The sequence below is a fragment of the Scomber scombrus genome, chromosome 23 (assembly GCF_963691925.1).
Source record: "Scomber scombrus chromosome 23, fScoSco1.1, whole genome shotgun sequence".
In the NCBI taxonomy this organism is placed as follows: domain Eukaryota; kingdom Metazoa; phylum Chordata; class Actinopteri; order Scombriformes; family Scombridae; genus Scomber; species Scomber scombrus.
The window spans coordinates 12,890,747-12,908,769 of record NC_084992.1 but is presented as its reverse complement, the minus strand read 5'-3'; the positions used below and the strand labels follow the sequence as shown (position 1 = coordinate 12,908,769).

The 18,023-nt window shown below is 41.0% G+C and overlaps 2 protein-coding genes and 1 non-coding gene across 4 annotated transcripts; all 3 read left to right on the top strand.

Annotated features, from left to right (window-relative positions):
* Window positions 1–1,332: 1,332 nt before the first annotated feature.
* si:ch211-119e14.1 (cyclin-dependent kinase 11B) lies at window positions 1,333–3,937 on the top strand. The gene is made up of 2 exons (XM_062444835.1): window positions 1,333–1,454; window positions 1,976–3,937. The coding sequence occupies exon 2, from the start codon at window positions 1,978–1,980 to the stop codon at window positions 2,587–2,589; it is 612 nt and encodes a 203-aa protein (XP_062300819.1). The 5' UTR covers window positions 1,333–1,454; window positions 1,976–1,977; the 3' UTR covers window positions 2,590–3,937.
* A 116-nt stretch (window positions 3,938–4,053) lies between these two features.
* Window positions 4,054–4,125, top strand: trnaa-cgc (transfer RNA alanine (anticodon CGC)). The gene has a single exon. It is a non-coding gene; the product is annotated as a tRNA-Ala (tRNA).
* A 778-nt stretch (window positions 4,126–4,903) lies between these two features.
* Window positions 4,904–17,795, top strand: dtx4a (deltex 4, E3 ubiquitin ligase a). Of its 2 annotated transcripts, XM_062444537.1 has the most exons (9): window positions 4,904–4,978; window positions 5,190–5,404; window positions 7,272–8,499; window positions 14,628–14,689; window positions 15,015–15,176; window positions 15,298–15,359; window positions 15,553–15,873; window positions 15,975–16,064; window positions 16,148–17,795. In XM_062444537.1, the coding sequence occupies exons 2-9, from the start codon at window positions 5,197–5,199 to the stop codon at window positions 16,376–16,378; spliced, it is 2,364 nt and encodes a 787-aa protein (XP_062300521.1). In that variant the 5' UTR covers window positions 4,904–4,978; window positions 5,190–5,196; the 3' UTR covers window positions 16,379–17,795. The 2 variants fall into 2 exon arrangements, with proteins under 2 accessions (XP_062300521.1, XP_062300520.1); XM_062444536.1 differs by lacking the exon at window positions 4,904–4,978 and having other exon boundaries at window positions 5,125–5,404.
* Window positions 17,796–18,023: the final 228 nt, after the last annotated feature.

Sequence of the window (18,023 nt, the reverse complement as noted above, 5' to 3'; positions counted from 1 at the left end):
GCTGCTGCTGCATGATTCTGTCTTTTCTTCTTTCTAATCTGCGTTCACACTCTGTGTCATCCTCCACCTACCTGAAAGGGGCTTCAGCTAGATACACTTTACCACAATTCATGCAACATTGCCTCTCGTTTCCCTCACTCCCACACACACACACACACGCACACACACACACACACACACACACACACACACACACATTTCATACCTCATACCTCAAATGACATTTTACCGCTCTTCGTATTCTGTCTCAAACTTAATCTCCTGCTCACAACTCGGGTAAGTTCTTAAAATCTTTATTTGAAAATATGATCAGTGATTAATTTATCTTTTCTTGAATCAATGAAAATGAAAATGCCTCATCGTATACATTTATATATAAGCTAAAATTGTACGGAAGAGTGTGTAAAGCCAGACATATACTGTATATGTCTGGCTTTAGACACTTGAGTCATTTACTCAGCATATTATACACATGAAATGGTTTGATAATTGCAGTATTGCAGGCATTAATTTACCTCTTAGGTTATTGATACTCATGCATTTAAGCTTTAATTGCACCTTTAGTGCACTTACATCACATACTTTTCTTTTCAAAACTCTTGGTGTTCTTCCACATTGTAGAAAGCACCTCCTCAAACTCTATCAACGTGTTTTTTATATACATTCATACAAAAATAATGGCATCTACACATTATGTATATGGAGAAAAAGTAAACTAAAATATTTTCATGATTATAAGAACAGACAAAAAACACAGTCTTCGTGGTAAATTACAAAATAATTGCTCTATAATAATTAGATTAAAGAGCATGATTAAAAGGAAAAGTAATATAAAATAACAAACAGCCATCTTCACTGACATAGAATCTGGAATGCAATATTTCTATATTTTTAACATCATGTTGCAATACTTAGTGCTTACTACTCGGATACCCACAACTAAAAGGTTTCCTCCAATGGCAGGCTGACTGATGGTTCAATTATCATTTTGACAGGAAACTAGCAACGTTGCACGCGGTCTGCTAGCTTCCTGTCAATGCAGACAGTTCATAACTTAGTCAAACAAGATAAAGGCACTGGTGTTACATCTCCACTGTATGTATTTAAAACAATAATTACTCTGTGTTACATTTCAGCCTGCATAGATAGTGACTCTCATGTTATAATGGTGTCAGAATAAGATTTTGATATGCTCTTGTTGTGTTCCAGATCATCCATCATAAAGCCATTTTGGTCATTTTATGCTGTCTGAAGTTTTAATGTTAACTGGATGCAACATTACTTTTTTTCCCCAGATCCTGAATGTAAAGTTGCTGATGGATTTCCTTCTCATGATAACTTCTGAACATTAGAAAGTATCTGCAGTGTGACTGCAAACTTCTGTCTGTAACTGTGACACCGAGGCACTGGGATTTCTTCTACTCAACAGGGAATTTTCTAAGGAGGTACAGTATGTTCCTTAATTGAATCTGATTCAATAATGTGGGATTTAGAGCTTGATGACACAGAGAGGGTTTCTAGTGCTCTAGGAAAAGAAAGTATTCACACCCTGTTCACACCTACATAATGTTTACTATGTGTCAACCTGCTTTTAGTATATCCTTTATATCCAAATGAAAAACCACCCCTGGAACATAATTTCTAAACAGTATGTTGTGTAGTTCACCTGATATGAGTACAGTATTTCCTTTGAAAAGGATGTAATATTGTTGTGTATTGAGTATTTAAACAGCACAGGTAAAAGCTAAACACCGTAAAAATCTTTTTTGACCCGTAACACACTTTACTTTTTCAGAAAACAGATTTTAAAAAATACTGAATGAGATATTGCATTGAGTTATGGAAGCTTTTCATTTCCCAAAATGTCAAATTATTCCTTTAATAGACACTAAAAAACAAAGATATTCTTAGAAATGAAAAACTCCAATGTGTGACCACACTAACTCAACATTTCTTTCCTATTTCTTCACTTCAGGCATGACTGTCGAATATCATACATCCACAACGACTGTGTTGCTTCTTTTTTTCCTTCTGATAGTCCTAGTTGCATTGCTCATCATCTTTTACAAGAAGTTGAACAAGGAGAACAATGGAGAATATACCATCAGTCGCATTGTGTCTAAGGAAGGAGGGCTCAGGGACCAGGTGAGAGGTGCAGCTACGTTCCTGGGGACACGCCTCGGGGTCCAGCGGCGTCCTAGCTACGAATCAGAACAAGATGAAGAAGAAATGCAAGATGAGGAGCAACACATGGGGGAGCACAGTAGCCAGGGGAGTGACAGTGAAGAGGACGAGCAAGAGGAGGAAGATGATGAGGAGCAACCTGGTGAGACGAAGCGAAAAGGAGGTTGCACCTCAGATGACAACTCAAGTTATATTGGTTCAGATCTGGAGGAGGAAATCAGTCTAATGGGTCAGTCAGAGGCCAAGGGAGAGACAGGGGAGGAAAAGGGAGGAGATGGAGATGGTAAAGGGGAAGCAAGCGCAGGAGGTGGGTTGCTGATAAACCTTAGTCAGTTGTCTGGAAGTGCCATCTGGTCTGATGACAAGGGAGACGGAGCCAAGGTCTGTGATGTGACTGCACTGTGAGAACAGTATCAGAAAAAATTGAAATACAAGGGAGGCTTAGGAAATGCTCTTAATCAGGATTTAAGAAATACTGGGGTCATTAAATTCAGGCCTCTCAGTTCTGCTTTTGTGTCCCTACAAAAGGTCTAAATGATCTTTTAAAGCCCCCAGTCAGGCATAAGAAGCTGGTAAAAAAAATAATGAATGCTTAGTTTTTATCTATTTTTCTTGCAAGTCAGTTTGAAAGATCTGGCATGTTTCACAATATAGAAAAATACTCCGTCTTGAATAATATTTCATATCCAATAGGGTTTCCCCACAAAAAAAGTTCTATTACCTAATTTAAATATTTAGAATGAAATATTTTCCTTCTTCCTCATTGAAAAATCAACACATCTATAAACATGCAAATTAATTTCAAAGGTTTTACTACTGGATGTCTTCTACTCCACTGTGAGCAGTGTAACGAGCACTGAAGACCTCATGTTTCCATATGACTTTTTTGTGAGTTACATATTGAACCTCAACTGGCTTCAAACCAGTTATGATGTCACACATGGTATTCGTAGTTACGCGCCTTTAATTGACATTTAAGGGGAGCACAGAGAAACTTTCCACTTTCAGCAGATGAATGTGAAAACGTCTTCTAGTATTTGAGTAAATGTATAGATACTTTTTCTGTACAGTCAAGCTCAAAGATCCATATGAAGCAATAATAAGAAAAATATGTGTGTATGTTTTTAGTTGTAATGTTATTAAAACCAGTCAAAGGATGGTAACTAGTACTGTCATGGTCTTAAGTCACTCTCTGCTGTGGCATCAAGATAATATGGTGACGTATGAATGATGCTGTTATAAATATGCAGACAGAGCATACTGTATTTTGAATGTTTCTGTAAAGAGTTTAGCTTTAATAATGTTAAAATGCTCAGTTATGAAATCAAACTTTGTATGTGTTGTTTTCTGTATATTGTTGGCTGTGTTTTGTATTGCTTATCTTTAAAAAAAAATATTACATTAAAATTAAAATTAAAATTACTTTACAATTGTTTTGTATCGTATCTTCTGTACTTCTGAGTCAGAGAGAAGGTCGGAGTCAAAGTTTCCATCTTTGACTTTGAAACAACAGCCCTTTTGAAACGATTGCATCAATGAACTACAAACCTTAAGCTCTGCAGCATAATGAAAACTAAATTTAAAACCGTACAGTAGGCATATGATTGTGTATGTAGCTGCCTTACTTCCCTGTTTTTTCATGAGCAGTTTTGCTGACAGGGCCAGCGCCCTTTTTTTTAATTTTATTTTTTTTAAATGTCGTTCTTTTCTTCCATTTTGGTACTTTAAAACTGTAACTACAAAAATAATCAATAAAGTAATCACTGTCAAATAAATGTCATATTAACATCGCCTTTTATGTGGAGATACACTGTATATCAATCTTTGTTATAGGATATAAATAACTCTGATGACACCTTATCAACCAATGGGGATGTAGCTCAGTGGTAGAGCGCATGCTTCGCATGTATGAGGTCCCGGGTTCAATCCCCGGCATCTCCACTCTTTTGTACAACTTTTTCTCCTTCCCGGATAAACCAGGGGAAATATTATTTGATCAATCTCTGTTATTATTTTCCATAAAACAGCTAGAAATATACTCTCTGTGTTTAAGTACAGTGAATAATAATCCTAATATAACAGTCGTTCGTGATTGGCCAAACGAAGGACTTGCTCAACTCTGATTGGCTGTTGGAGGCTTTACAGGCGTGGGAGTGTTCAGGCACACAAGTGTCAAACATTTATTTCTCACCGCTGACCAAATTAATTTCCAGTGCCGGAGAGAGTTACCGGACCATGAGCCAATAAGTATGACAGAGTCAAAGTAGATGAAACATAACTGTAGCGACACATGATTAAAGTCATTATATGTAACAAGAAATCCAGGATTTTACCACAAGACTGAGGAGATTCTCACATTCAGTGACAGATGGATTATTACTAAAGCAGCCAAACTGTTCAAGCAGTGATTTGGCTTGGACTGGAGACACTGGAGACGATCTAACCAGGTAAATATGTAAGTTATTTGCTCTCGACAGTCTAATTCTCCCTGACAGACATGACAGATTTAGTAAAAAAAAAAAAGCCACCTTGCACGATCACAAACCAATCTGTCACAGTAACCCAACTTACTTCACTAGTGCCGCACCACTGTGAGCATCCAAGTTGCATTTTTCTCCTCTCACCCTAACTTGATTGTGCCGGAGAAATGATTTCAGTAGACGTCACTCATCTGCATAGGGAGTAAAATGCAACCATCCTGCACGGCTTTTTGCGCCCTGAAACGCTCTGTATCCTCGCTGTGTGATAAAAGGACCTACTAATTGCTGCATATCCGAAACTACAAACATGGAAGGTACAGTTTGCATGTAGTGTCATCGCAATATATATATTTATATTCACAGATAGGAGACACATCTGGGTTGCAAACTGTCCAAGATGGATGCAGCGCCGCTGTGCGCAGGGATGCACGGCGGAGTGGCATCAGGGTATCTTTAAATGTCCACCATCCCAGCGGTTTCCATCTATGCCCCGATATTGTCATTTCTATTTTTTCACCTTTGCAGGAGTAGGATGTTACTAGCATCCGCCGTAGTGGTATGGGAATGGCTGAACGAGCACGGACGCTGGCGGCCCTACAGCCCGGCTGTCTGTCATCACATCGAGGCAGTCATCCGGAGCGACCCTCGGTGTGGTAGTGTCGTCCTCGGCCAGGTGGACTCTCGCCTCTCGCCCTACATCATCGATTTGCATTCCATGCACCAGTTCCGACAAGACACAGGTGAGGAGCAGACACACACACACACACACACACACACACACACACACACACACACACACACACACACACACACACACACACACACACACACACACACACACACACACACATATATACATATACACACACGGTGGAGGGTGTAACGGTGTAGCCGGGGGCCTGAGGTGGGGAGGCCTTTTTTATTGCTCATGTGTGTCTACTTTCTATTTTAAAGGCCTGATGTTGATTATGCTCCAGAAGTTGATGCTTCGGTGGGAGTGCTTTGCTGCTAAGTGGCTTCTCATGTCTGCAGGATTGAAATATTCTCTTGTGCAATGACATAAATGCAATTGTTTTCATATTAGAGCCCCCGAATCTCCCATTGGTTCCACTGATTTCCCTCTATAATGTTACAGGATTAAATGATAGGGAGCGGGAGAAAGATGTCAATATTCACTGGTAAAGTGAGTCATGCTGACCTGTGTGTGTGTGTGTGCGATTGTGTTTGTTTGCATTTGGCACCTAGGCCACAGTAGCCGCTGAAGTGTCCAGTCATAGTCACCAGCAGTAAACATTTTACTGCAAACACCATCATCACTACTGCAGTCTTTTATATGGACATAAGAAGTAGCTCGGTAGAGGGAGAGCCAAGCAGGGCGCGGTAAGACAAAGAAGAGAATTGTCAGATGTCTAACTTTGGCAGAGACCCCAACATTGCCCTTCTCTCTCAACATTGGCTGACAAAAGCTTTTGTGCAGTTTGTTTTCCAAACCCAGCAGACACTGAAGTGGGAGGGAGAGGGGTGGGGGTGGGGGTGGGGGGCAGACAGGGTGCCCCAAACTAAACAGGAGAGGGGGAGGAAGGTGGAGAGGAATTTCAGGAGTCCGAGGTCATTGATGAAATGGGGTCGACAGGGGCAGATTTGATGAATGAACTCTTGTGTCGTCTTTGTCAAATGTGTGAATGCCTACTGTGCCTCAAATAATGTACAGCTCAAATTCCAATTAAGTTTTCTTTATAATGGTTTCTATATAGGTTGGGTCATGTATGAAATTGTTTTTGTTGTGTTCTCAGGGAGCTTCAGATAGGTTTCGCTGTATATTTCATCCCATAGACTGTATTCAAACACTTAAGTTAATATTTGTTCAGATACATTTCTACCCTGTTTTCACTATTATTGTTGTTGCTCATCATAGAAAAAAAGGAACAACACAAGCCGAACTGTAAAATGTAAAAAGAAAATGCATTTTGCAGTTCTGCTTCATGGTTTCATCTAAAAAGGATCCATCTCTCACTTCAAGCTCACACATCTCAGTGAAATCCTCGTACTTCTTTGTGTTCCAGGCACAGGATTTGATATGGAAAGGCTTTACAGTATGAGGACTCTGTAGAGTTTCTCTGGACACCCTGGGAAAGCAAACACAGCCAGCTTTGGGTCGGATCAAGGCTGCCAGCCAATCGGAATTCAGAACTCAGTGTGCTGTTACCAGGGGCAACCTGTTTGCCCAAATTCTTAGCAAGCAAACACAGATATGTTGAATTTGTTAAGGTTGTAATCTACTTGTCTACAGCAAATGGTGGTGCAGTCATTTACCCCCTCTTGCATCTGCCTCTCCTCATTTTCAACATGATGATTTAGAGGTTTAGTTGTTTGAGTCGAGAAACAAACATGCTCAGTATACATTTCAAACTTTATAGTTACAATAGTAGTAGTAGTAGTCTTGCAGATGTCAAGACATATCCACTCATCCATCAAGTAAATCTCTCCATAGTGCCATTCAAAGATGTCTCCAAAAGCAGTATTACTGTATTTCTAACTGGTGTCACACTAAATTGACGTCTTCATAATGTGCATTTATATTTTGTGATGCTGTGACCCCCTCCTCAGGTACCCTTCGACCGGTACGACGTAGCTTCTACGACCCCACCTCAGCACCAGGCCAGGGCTGGTTGTGGGAGTGGGAGAACGACGCTGGCAGTTGGACGGCTTACGATACGGACGTGGGCATCGCCATCCAGGCGGCACGCGATCGTCAGCAGCCCTGGCTGGACCTGGCGCCGCTGGGTTTCTGCTACCTCATTGACTTCGAAAGCATGACCCAAATCAACGGGCAGACGCAGCGCTGCCGACGCATCCAGCGACGCTCCGACCTGGCTTACCCGCTGGTGTCTGGGCCACTGCCCAAATCCCACCACGCCTGGGGACCTACGTCCTTTCCTGGTCACGGAGGATTGCTGGGCGTGGATGTGTCTGGAGTGGGCATGGGGATCAGGATGAGCAGCAGTGGGACTGGAAACGGGAGTGCGTATCCCAGCGGGGCACTCCCTGCTTCAGCCATCACCTCTTTGGGACAGCCCTGCGCCTGTCAGCAATGTATGTTGGTGCTGAGTGTCAAAGCGGGCACCATGTCAACTGCTCACACTCTGGGTCGGAGACCTCCACTGACCAAGCCACCTAGCCCCAAAATAAGCAGCCACTCAATCCCAGGAGGGTCGTACTCACTAACCCTGCCTCGGCCTCCGACCCTGTCACGGTCATTTTCCCCGAACAGGACATCCATAGTCGGGGCGACAGGTGGCTTTGGTATAGGTGGTATAGGTGGTATAGGTGGTATAGGTGGTTTAGCTGGTTTAGGTGGTATGGGCGGTGCAGGAGGTATAGGTATCGTTGGTGGAAGTGGTGTTGGCAGTGCCGGTCTTGGCATCGGAGGAGGCTTCACCCACTCTGTTTCCCTTCTTGGGTCAGCCACCGCCGCCCTTTCCATCTCCTCCACTCGTCCCCCTCCTCCACCTCTCCCCCCTCCTCCGCCGCCTCCTCCTCCACCATCCACCAATCTCTCATCCATCGCCACCTCTACCCCTCATCCCTCCACCTCATCCTCCTTCTCTGCCTCCTGTTCCGCCCCTGCCGCGCCCGCTCCAGGCCCGCCTCTCATCTCCACAGTCGCCTCCACCTGCACGCCCTCGCCATCCGCCCGCGTCCTTGGCCCGGTGCCCTCGTCTGGTGCTGCTGCCTGTGCGGCCCCTCTGCCACCACGGTCCAGCCTAGCGGGGCTGAGCCGACCTGCGCTGCAGCGCATCGCCATGGCTCAGTCACGTGCCCTTATTGCCTCTGGGTGAGTAGACAAACACTGTAGCACACATCACCTGATTTTAGAAGTCATGTGCTTTAGTGGGCTAAAAATAGTCCTTTACAGTCAAAAAGGTTCAATCCTACAAGAGAATATTCTGTTGCTTAAAAAAAAGAGTTACAGTCTCACAAACACCACCCATTAGAAGAAATCTTTTTTTTTTCTTTTGCTCAGTAAAGCTGCTTCATATTTGTTTAGCCCTAAAATGATTTTTTACTAAATGGACCGGTTTTTAAACTTACCAAGCACTTTATTAGGAACACCTTTCTAATGCAATCTGATACAACAGCTCTGTCACAAATTCTACTTTTAGGAAGCTGATGCATTTTTAGTTTGTTAACAGTGTCAGAAAGGTGATAGTTCTACTTTATTATTGAGGGCATAGTGGGTGCTGGTGGTGTACTGGAGTACATTATATTGAATGGTGTCCCTAATATTTTGCCTCCCCTTATGTATGTTAATATTAGGAACAGGAAAGTTTTGCTAAAACATTTCATGTATTATTCAAATGAAATGTTCCCAGAGATTAGATTACTGATTGTAACTCTGTATATGAAACAAAATGAGCCTGACTAAACAGGATTTGTAAGAATAAAATCAATGTAGACAGGAATTCCCAGTTTGTTTGAAGCCCTCGTTACACATTGTCCGACATCAGCACTCATTAGCATTCATGAGCCTTTAATCTTTGTGACAAAGTCCATCAGGCTCTCTCATTTCCATCGAAAAACAATGAAGAGCATTCATACTGAACAAGCCGAGCTCTCTGGTGTTTCCAGACATTTGCCATGCAACCACTTAAACCATGCTTACCACTTACTTCACACACACACACACACACACACACATTTCATGTATATACCTAGTTTGTATAGAATTTTCACGCAAACAATTGGGGGCCTCTGGGAATTAGAAAAAGCGTGTGTCTGTGTTTGTTTAAGCACTTGGATTGGTAACCTTAGCAACCATTGTGAAGCAGGGGATGGATAACTTTGCTGATTAAAACCTCGCGCCTACTCAAATTGGAAACATGGGCTGATATAAAAAGATGTGGCCCAGAGTTTAGACACTGTCCAGACATCAAGACGGAAATTTGACATGCCTTTAAATGAAACGCAGTTACAGCTGCTGTCAGTAGCTGGGAGTGAGATTTCGTTTCATACAAAAAAAGTACTATCCTAACCTAATTATGTCATTTCATCCTAGAAGGCAGAAAGATGTGGCTTGGCATTAGCTCTCAAGATAATAGAGGCATGAAATTAACATGATAATATTAAACATCAGTCACTGATCAGCTGAGGTTCTGATTATGCCATTCAACTTTCAGACTTATGCTATTGGATGGAAACGCCTTCTATATGATGACATCTACAGTTTGTGTGTGAGCTGTGGTTTTGAGGTGTTTAATGATTAGCTTTGATGGATCTTTAGCATTAGTAAGTGGTAACAGTGAAGGATGTCAGTGTCCAGGTGCTATAGCCAGAGGGCGCTGGTTAGTAAGATGTCTGGAGGGCAGAGGCACCAACTGAGAAGACTTTTGAAGCAAGACTGTAGATTTTGTTTTTTAATTATTTCTGTTTTCCACATGCTTTAGTTGTGAGGATGTTACAAATTCTAGCATCTAAATTTCATCAGATTCCAATTATAGCCTTCCTGTTTATAACACTTTCCCCCTCACAATCATTAAATCTCACTGACGCACAAGATCTCAACATTCAACCATTACATTTATGTTTTAGAGCAGGTCTGCATGACTGCTTGCACTCTGATCAAACAACACATGCTGAGGGTAATTTCCATATGAGCCAACCCAACAGTGCTCTGGCATATTAACCCAACTCTATGAATCCTCGCATTAGATGAAATTACTTGTAAAAAACAGAGGTTTAGCAGCAGCTAAGCGTCAGATTAATACCAAATACCACAGGCTTAAAATTACCTGCTTTAGTAATCTGTGTATTTTGTGTCAGGTTAGCTGTGTTACTGACCCATTCTTTCAACATGCCAGGTGAGAGTATTTTTTCCATCCAGCAGATGGTTGTACCTGCTGCTGCAGTAGAACCACCAACGTCACACTTGAAGAGTCTCTGATCCCGTCAGCCTGGGCTTTCCTCTTCTACTTGTGCTTAGCTCAATCTCCACTTAGGGCTCCTGCTGTCATCATCTCATTGCCTTATCCCCAAATTCAAAACTATCACCACATGCGACTGAAGCTGGTGCACTGACTTTATCATTTAAATCCATGGGCTGCATGATCGTAATTAGCATCACATTGATAAATCAAGTAATTTAAAGAAATGTTAGGTGGTTTGTGTTCATCTAATTGGTTCACTGTTGCAGATACAAAACTGTGTGACATAATAGTCTTTTGAAGCATTGTGCTCATTAGTTGACGTAATGTTTTAGCTTTCTGCTAACACTGCTGTTACTGCCCTTTTCTCTTGGTGTCAGTGATATTTAATTCACATTTTGTCACAGGTTTAAATGTGCTTTAATTTATTTCTACTGAATTGTGTTGGTTCATTTGGTAAAACCAAAGTGAAAAATTACTCTAATTACTTTGAATCAAGAGATCAAAGGCCTCAAACCAATTGACTAAGCTATGTTAAAATGAATTCAGTCCTCAGTTTAACATGAAGCAACATTAATATATTTTTGGGCACTGTGGGGCAGCTGAACAAGATGTAAACACACAATTATCATCTTATGAAGTTTTATAGCTAAAGTTTTTTATCAAAGACGTGCCTGTTTATACATCCAGCAGACACAGAGTAACATTAGCATTCATTTACAGTCGTGTTTCTGGTCACCTGATCAATGTACAGCCAATATTCACACTCTCCAACAACTTCTGAGTGCTAAAAGCTCCACTACATATGTATGTTCACCCAATAGTCAATTACTGCTGTTACTGCTAGTCTGTTTGGTGAGTATATATAGTGAGTTTTGTCATGGAAAACAGCTGCCTGGAAACCAGTTTGATAAGAGCAATGAGAGTGAGTCAAAACGTTAAAGTTGAGAGGCAGAAAACCAAAACAATGGGCTCAAAGATGCTAAAACGCTCTGTAGAGCTGATGGGGGCTGCAGAATCGGGTTATAATTACCTATAACTACAAGCAACACACTTCATCTTCCATTGTCAATAAAAAAATATTGATTAGTGCAGCTTTAAGGAACTTGATATGTGATAGGATTTGGTACCCTTACTCAAATAAACTTTTCAAGTCAAAAGTCAAATTAGCTTATAAAAATGAGCTGTGACTTTAAAAAATGAACAGTGACCTTTTGTTATTTAATGTAATACATGCAAAGCTGCAATTTATATGAACAAGTTAAAAAAAAGAAGTATGGAAACAAAAATTGATATTTATATTATTGATATTGAACTGAAGGAAACAAAGCTTTACAAGATTACACCCTATTGTCACTGTAAGTCAGATGTCAAGCAGTAAAAAGAATCAGATGGTTTCTAAGTGAAATGTTGAACTCTGAGGGTCTTGAAGGTCACAGATTATCACAGTGATGAAAGTTGCCTTTGGTCCGCACACCTGTTACGGTCCTATCTCTTGTCATCGTGGTGGTTTTGTGTTCTGCGGCACCGCCACAAACTTGCTCTTCAAGATTTCTGAATGAGCATAGTACAGCGTATCTCCCACTTTAAGGGTTTATTCATATAACCAGACTTGAATCAAGGTGTGACCTCGTGACTGTAAAGCGTGTGTATAAATATATTGAAGAGTTGCCATATGCTACAGCTTGTGTGTTTCCATCAACCAGTCATCCAGATGGAGGCAGCTCTAATGCTGCTAGATTAGCCGGGATCAAAGAAACGTGGCAAGCTGACACTCCACACCTCAGGTCGTTTCCCACCCTTTCTCTGCTTTATCCCACCCTCCTTGAATCTGTTTACCTTTTTTCTGCCTGATGCACAAATGCCATTCACACTATTCATGCTCAGGTTTGACCTAGTCATCGGGCGCGTTCTCTGACTTTGTGAATCACGTCAGGCACACACACAGGAAGCTTATACCATGGCTCGGACACTTTGCTTGTTGGTAAACAAACAAATATAGTAACAGATCCCAGTATAATTAGATTGTCCAGTACTGGAAATGTACAGTACAGTAACTCTTGACTCTGTATTTTCCATGACACTTATTGCATCATTTACGTAGAGAGGGAAGATACCATTTATGTGATTAAACCTCAGCTAAAACAGCCTATACCTCAGGTTATTGTTAGAATAAGAACACGGGTGAAAAGGCCATATTTTATATGCTAAGGAAATTACTGATAAACTACCATAGTGGATTATTAATTGGTATTATTTGGTATTTGGTCACTTTTGGATTTCTTTGCCTCAAAAATCTATTCAATTTTCAGATAATCAAACAATATAAATTTATTATTTTATGTTGATCAGGTTCAGTCACAGAAACCCTTTAATTAATTGATCTACCACTAACAAGAGCACTTCCTTTTGGGTGAAAAATACCCTTATATTATGTCCCCTATTCTCTCTTTAAGTCAAAAAGAGCACTCTGCTAGTCATCATAACTGTTTAAAGCTCAACTTAGTAATATATGGTAAAATAAATGATGCTGATGTAGCTATGCAAGTATATTAACTGTATAGTTTTTATTAGGTTTTTGTCCTTGACCTTGTATTGCATATTAACTATATTGTGTTCACTCGTTTGTAGCGTGTGACAGATGTTTTTGTCTGTTTGTATTGTTTGCTATTAGTATTGTAGGTTGGGAAAGATGAAGTTCGTGATTGCAGTAAAAGCAAATTGGAAAACTTTATAAGAAATGTTAACTAGGTGCACACATTCACAAATCATATTTTTGTGCCAACATTACACTTCCTTACACCACAGTGGCCAGTATTAATTAATCGTTTTATGGTTATTTATTTGGTTATGGATCATTAAGTATTAAAATCATCCTCCATGAATATGTATGTCAGTATGTTGACGTACTGTCAGCATGTGGAGGTTTATGTTGGTATACTGTTGTATGTGTTGGTGTCTGTCAGCATTATGGTGCAGTGTGACGTGGTGGACAGGTAATCCCTGCCATGACGAATCTCTGGCCTACAACCAGAGTTCAGTCAACAGATGGAAACAGGTGGATTAGGCCTATAAAAGAGGAAGGAGACGTGACACCAGCACACGAGACCTGACTGAGAGACAGAGCGTGAAAGAGAGAGACAATGTTAGACGGCACTGCTGTATAACTAAAGAATAGATCGGAGACAGAAAAAAAGGAGGGAGAAGACTGAGAAGCTAGTGGCAGTTGTTACTGGAATATCTTGAGCTGTGTTGGTGATCTTTGGCTCTTTCAAACAGGAAATATGACTATTATCAAAACTGGCAGACCGTAAGTACACACTTTGAACTGGGCAGTCATATCAAAGGTGTTACTGTGCTATAACAAACTGTAATTGTTTGTTTTGTATGTTTTTACCTGTTAATGAACAGAGACACAGTACAGAAGTATTTCAGGACAGTTTTACATTTCATTAAAAGACAGGCATGTGTACTGTTGTCATGGGCTCATTCAGCTGATTTAAGGAGTTTCATCGTTTGCTTTTTTGAAAAATGTAAAATGAAAACATTTTGCTGTCCATTTTCAAAGAAAAATCAATGCAATGCAATCAAAGCTTTAATTAAGTGGTTAGAAAAATGGAAATTAGTTCATTTCATTCAAAGTTGAAGTTTACTTTGCCCATGCTCTAATTCTCTAAATTAGGGCAGTTGGTAGTGATATTTTTCCTCCTTGGTTCCTCAGATGTGTTTTAAGTGTACTCAAGAACAGGAAAACAAACAGTCAAAAGTCTAGTGCTGCCATACGCATCCTAATCTTAAGCCTCACACAGCAGGAAGCCCTACCTGGTATTATAGGACAGTATGTCAAGGTGTGATGAGCTCCTTATCCTGCTGGCAAATTGATCTAGAAACTAGCATATGTCGCGGCTGTTTATAGGTGACTCAGCAGATTTCGACGCCTTTAATCTTAGGATGAGGTTACGGGGTCCAGCTGTGAATCTGCGTTTAATGTGTCAACAATGTGTTTAAGTTTTAATTTAAATTTGTTTGTCTTGTGTTTCAGAGTGCCAACGGTTCCAGTGAAGAACCTCAATGGATCTAGCCCTGTGCACCCTGCACTGGCAGGTAAAAACAAACACAATTTTTCTATTTATATTTAAATGGATCAAAATTGAATTCTGTAAAATATATCCCTAAAAAAGGATCTTTAAGGATAACCATAAATTAGTTTTCCATAATTCCCAGCTCTTAGTGTAAACTTTTATTAGACACTGATTTACTGACAAGCCAGCTAATGACACCATGCCCGATATTTAACTGGCTGACCTGCTTTCCCGAGTATGGTTTATAGATGATTCCCTGGATAAAGAGCTCATAATGATAAATCTCTCACTAAGGCAGAAACCCCAAATGCAGTGTCTAACAACCCCCCTCTGCTGGCTGTTTCCAGGCATTACAGGCATCTTGATGAGCGCAGCAGGACTTCCTGTCTGCTTGACTCGCCCCCCCAAGCTGGTACTCCATCCTCCACCTGTCAGCAAAAGTGACATCAAGCCTGTGCCCGGCTTGGGCCACTGCTGCCGCAAGACCACCAAGAAGCAGGCCCGCAAAGGTGGGTTTGATGATGAAAAGTAAAAACTCTGTTTGAGCTCTTGCTTTCTGGCCTTCATGAAAACTTTAACAGTGTGTGCTCCTTAACCGATTGTCATACTTTGTGTTTTTCTGTCCTGTAGGCAAGACCCCTGAGGAAGTGGTGAAAAGGTACCTTCAGAAAGTCCGCAATCCCCCTGAGGAGGTGAGTTCTCCTTCATGATGGTTTTAAGCCACCAGTTCAGTCTAAAATTTGTATTACGATTTTGCTCTGCAACACTTAACAGAATTTTTATTGCAAGATCAGCCTTTTGTTTCATTGGGCAAAATTAAAAGTGTTCAAAACTGTCCATATTATATTGGACAAGACATTAATTGTACTTGTCTTCCCAACTTAGGACTGCACCATCTGCATGGAAGCCCTGGCTGGACCATCGGGATACAAAGGCCCTGGGGTTGGAGGCATCTCCCGGGCTGAGTCAGTGGGCCGCCTGGCACAATGTGGTCACCAATACCACCTGCAGTGCCTTGTTGCTATGTACAACAATGGCAACAAGGACGGCAGCCTGCAGTGCCCCACCTGCAAGACCATCTATGGGGTCAAGACTGGCAACCAGCCCCCTGGCAAGATGGAGTACCATGTTATCCCCCACTCACTCCCCGGCCACCCTGACTGCAAAACCATCCGCATCATTTACAACATCCCTCCTGGCATCCAGGTAAAGTCAGGTTACCAATGTTTACATGACACCAATATGATGAAGACAGGAAGTGTTATTGGCTTTGCTCTAATGATGAAATTAACTTTCTCTTTCTTCAGGGCCCAGAGCACCCAAACCCAGGAAAACCGTTCACTGCCCGTGGGTTCCCCAGACACTGCTACCTCCCTGACAGTGAAAAGGGACGCAAGGTAAATGAAATCTCCTTTTTTTTAACCTCACATGCAGTTTGAAGATTGAACATGATTAATCTTGACTTAATCTCTCCATCCAGGTTCTGAGGCTGCTTTTGGTGGCGTGGGACCGACGGCTCATTTTCTCCGTGGGCACATCTAGCACCACCGGCGAGTCTGACACGGTTATCTGGAACGAGGTGCACCACAAGACGGAGTTTGGCTCCAACCTGACGGGCCACGGCTACCCCGACCCCGGCCACTTGGATAATGTTCTTGAGGAGCTCAAGGCTCAGGGCATCACAGAGGAGGAATGTCTACCCAGAGACTGAACAGAGATGCCCAAGAACGAAGAGAAAACCAGGCTGGAGTCTGTAAACACATGATCCACAGGTGGTATTTTCAAAAATCCAACCTGAAAAAAAGAAACTGAGAGAACTTTTCCCACCATAGATGGAAAACAACTTCAAAAACTCTTAACAAGAACTGGTGGTTGTCAGCAGAATTCGCTGAGGTCAAAATTTCTCTTACGACTGCATGAGTCAGTTTTGATACGTGGGAAATCTTTTTTTTCCTCCTGATGCAGTAACAGTTTCAAGATCGCAGATGTTATTCAGTGAGACATTTGGGACCACTGTGCACATACGAGTCAGTGTTAGATCAGAAAAAAAACTGTCATTCATACTGTGAGACTTCATATCAAGAATGTAAACAAAGTGAATTTTGCAGAATTGATGAAGTGTTTACCACTACTGCTGCTATGTGGAATTGAACGGAAGAAAAGAAGTTGGATCTGTAAGTTTTTTTTTTTTTTTTTTTTTTTTAAAGTGTTAGTCCACAAGCAGAAGAAACTTCTCACTGCAGATAAATATTTCAAGTGTATAACTGGATATCTGAGCATGGATATTTGCTGACCTCTAGTGGTACTTTTCCAGAACTACATTCCTTTTTAGGTTTGATTTTTAAATTGTATTGTTGTATATTATGAATACTTGATATATTATACAATATTGTTTCCATTCTACCATGTTTTTTATATTTTAATTTGATATCTTGTTTTATATGGTGTATTGTTTTTGGTTGATGGACGAGACACGTGAGGTGAACTTAAGAGAAGCTGCTGGGTTACCAGAGTTTGCCTGACACTTTATTATGCCATTTACCGACCTCTTTCTTTAAGTATTAAATGTTACTTTCAGTATTTTGTATTTAATCACAAACATACATTCCTTAATTGTTCTGCCCTCAGAGCATGGGTACATTTAATAGCTTTCTATGTCTTCTTGTATCTGCATTAATTGTTAAAGACCGATAGAAGAAAAGCTACCCTGGATTATACCATTCCCCCTCTTAGGAGGAATAAATTAGGATTGGACCTCCTGCCTGAGCTCAGATTTGCACAAGGCTTTCTACTTAGTTTGACACTAAAAAGGAGACAGACAGCTTGTATCTACTGTATTTCTGTGTAGGACACACACCAGCCTCAAATGCTCTAATCACTACAAACTGTGGTCATCAGTTGTTTTCGTCTTACTTAGTTTTCGCCATTGGGAAGGTGCAAAAGACTATCTCTTGTTGTGGAACCAGCTTTGGCCAAAGTAGTCCAGTCAGTCTGCATTCGGTCTATTGTGGACTGGTTTATTATGAGGTAGAGATGTACAATGGTATGCGTTAACATACTAATGTAGGCCAACATTAGAAGCATTTATACTTTATGATACTTTCTGTATGCACTGTACTGTATGTATGTGTTTTATGTGCACAAATTTGCATTAAACGTTTTTCTAAGGTTCGGAGATAACATTTACTCGTCATTTCATGTTATGTCCATTATGTAATTTTGAAGTCTATAAATGTGCCCGTTTTCATTGCTATGAGAGTCATATAATATGATCTGAAACCATAAACACTACATCACATCTCACCATGGCAACACACATAACTGCTGTTTTGCACACAGACAAACCATGCGCCAGT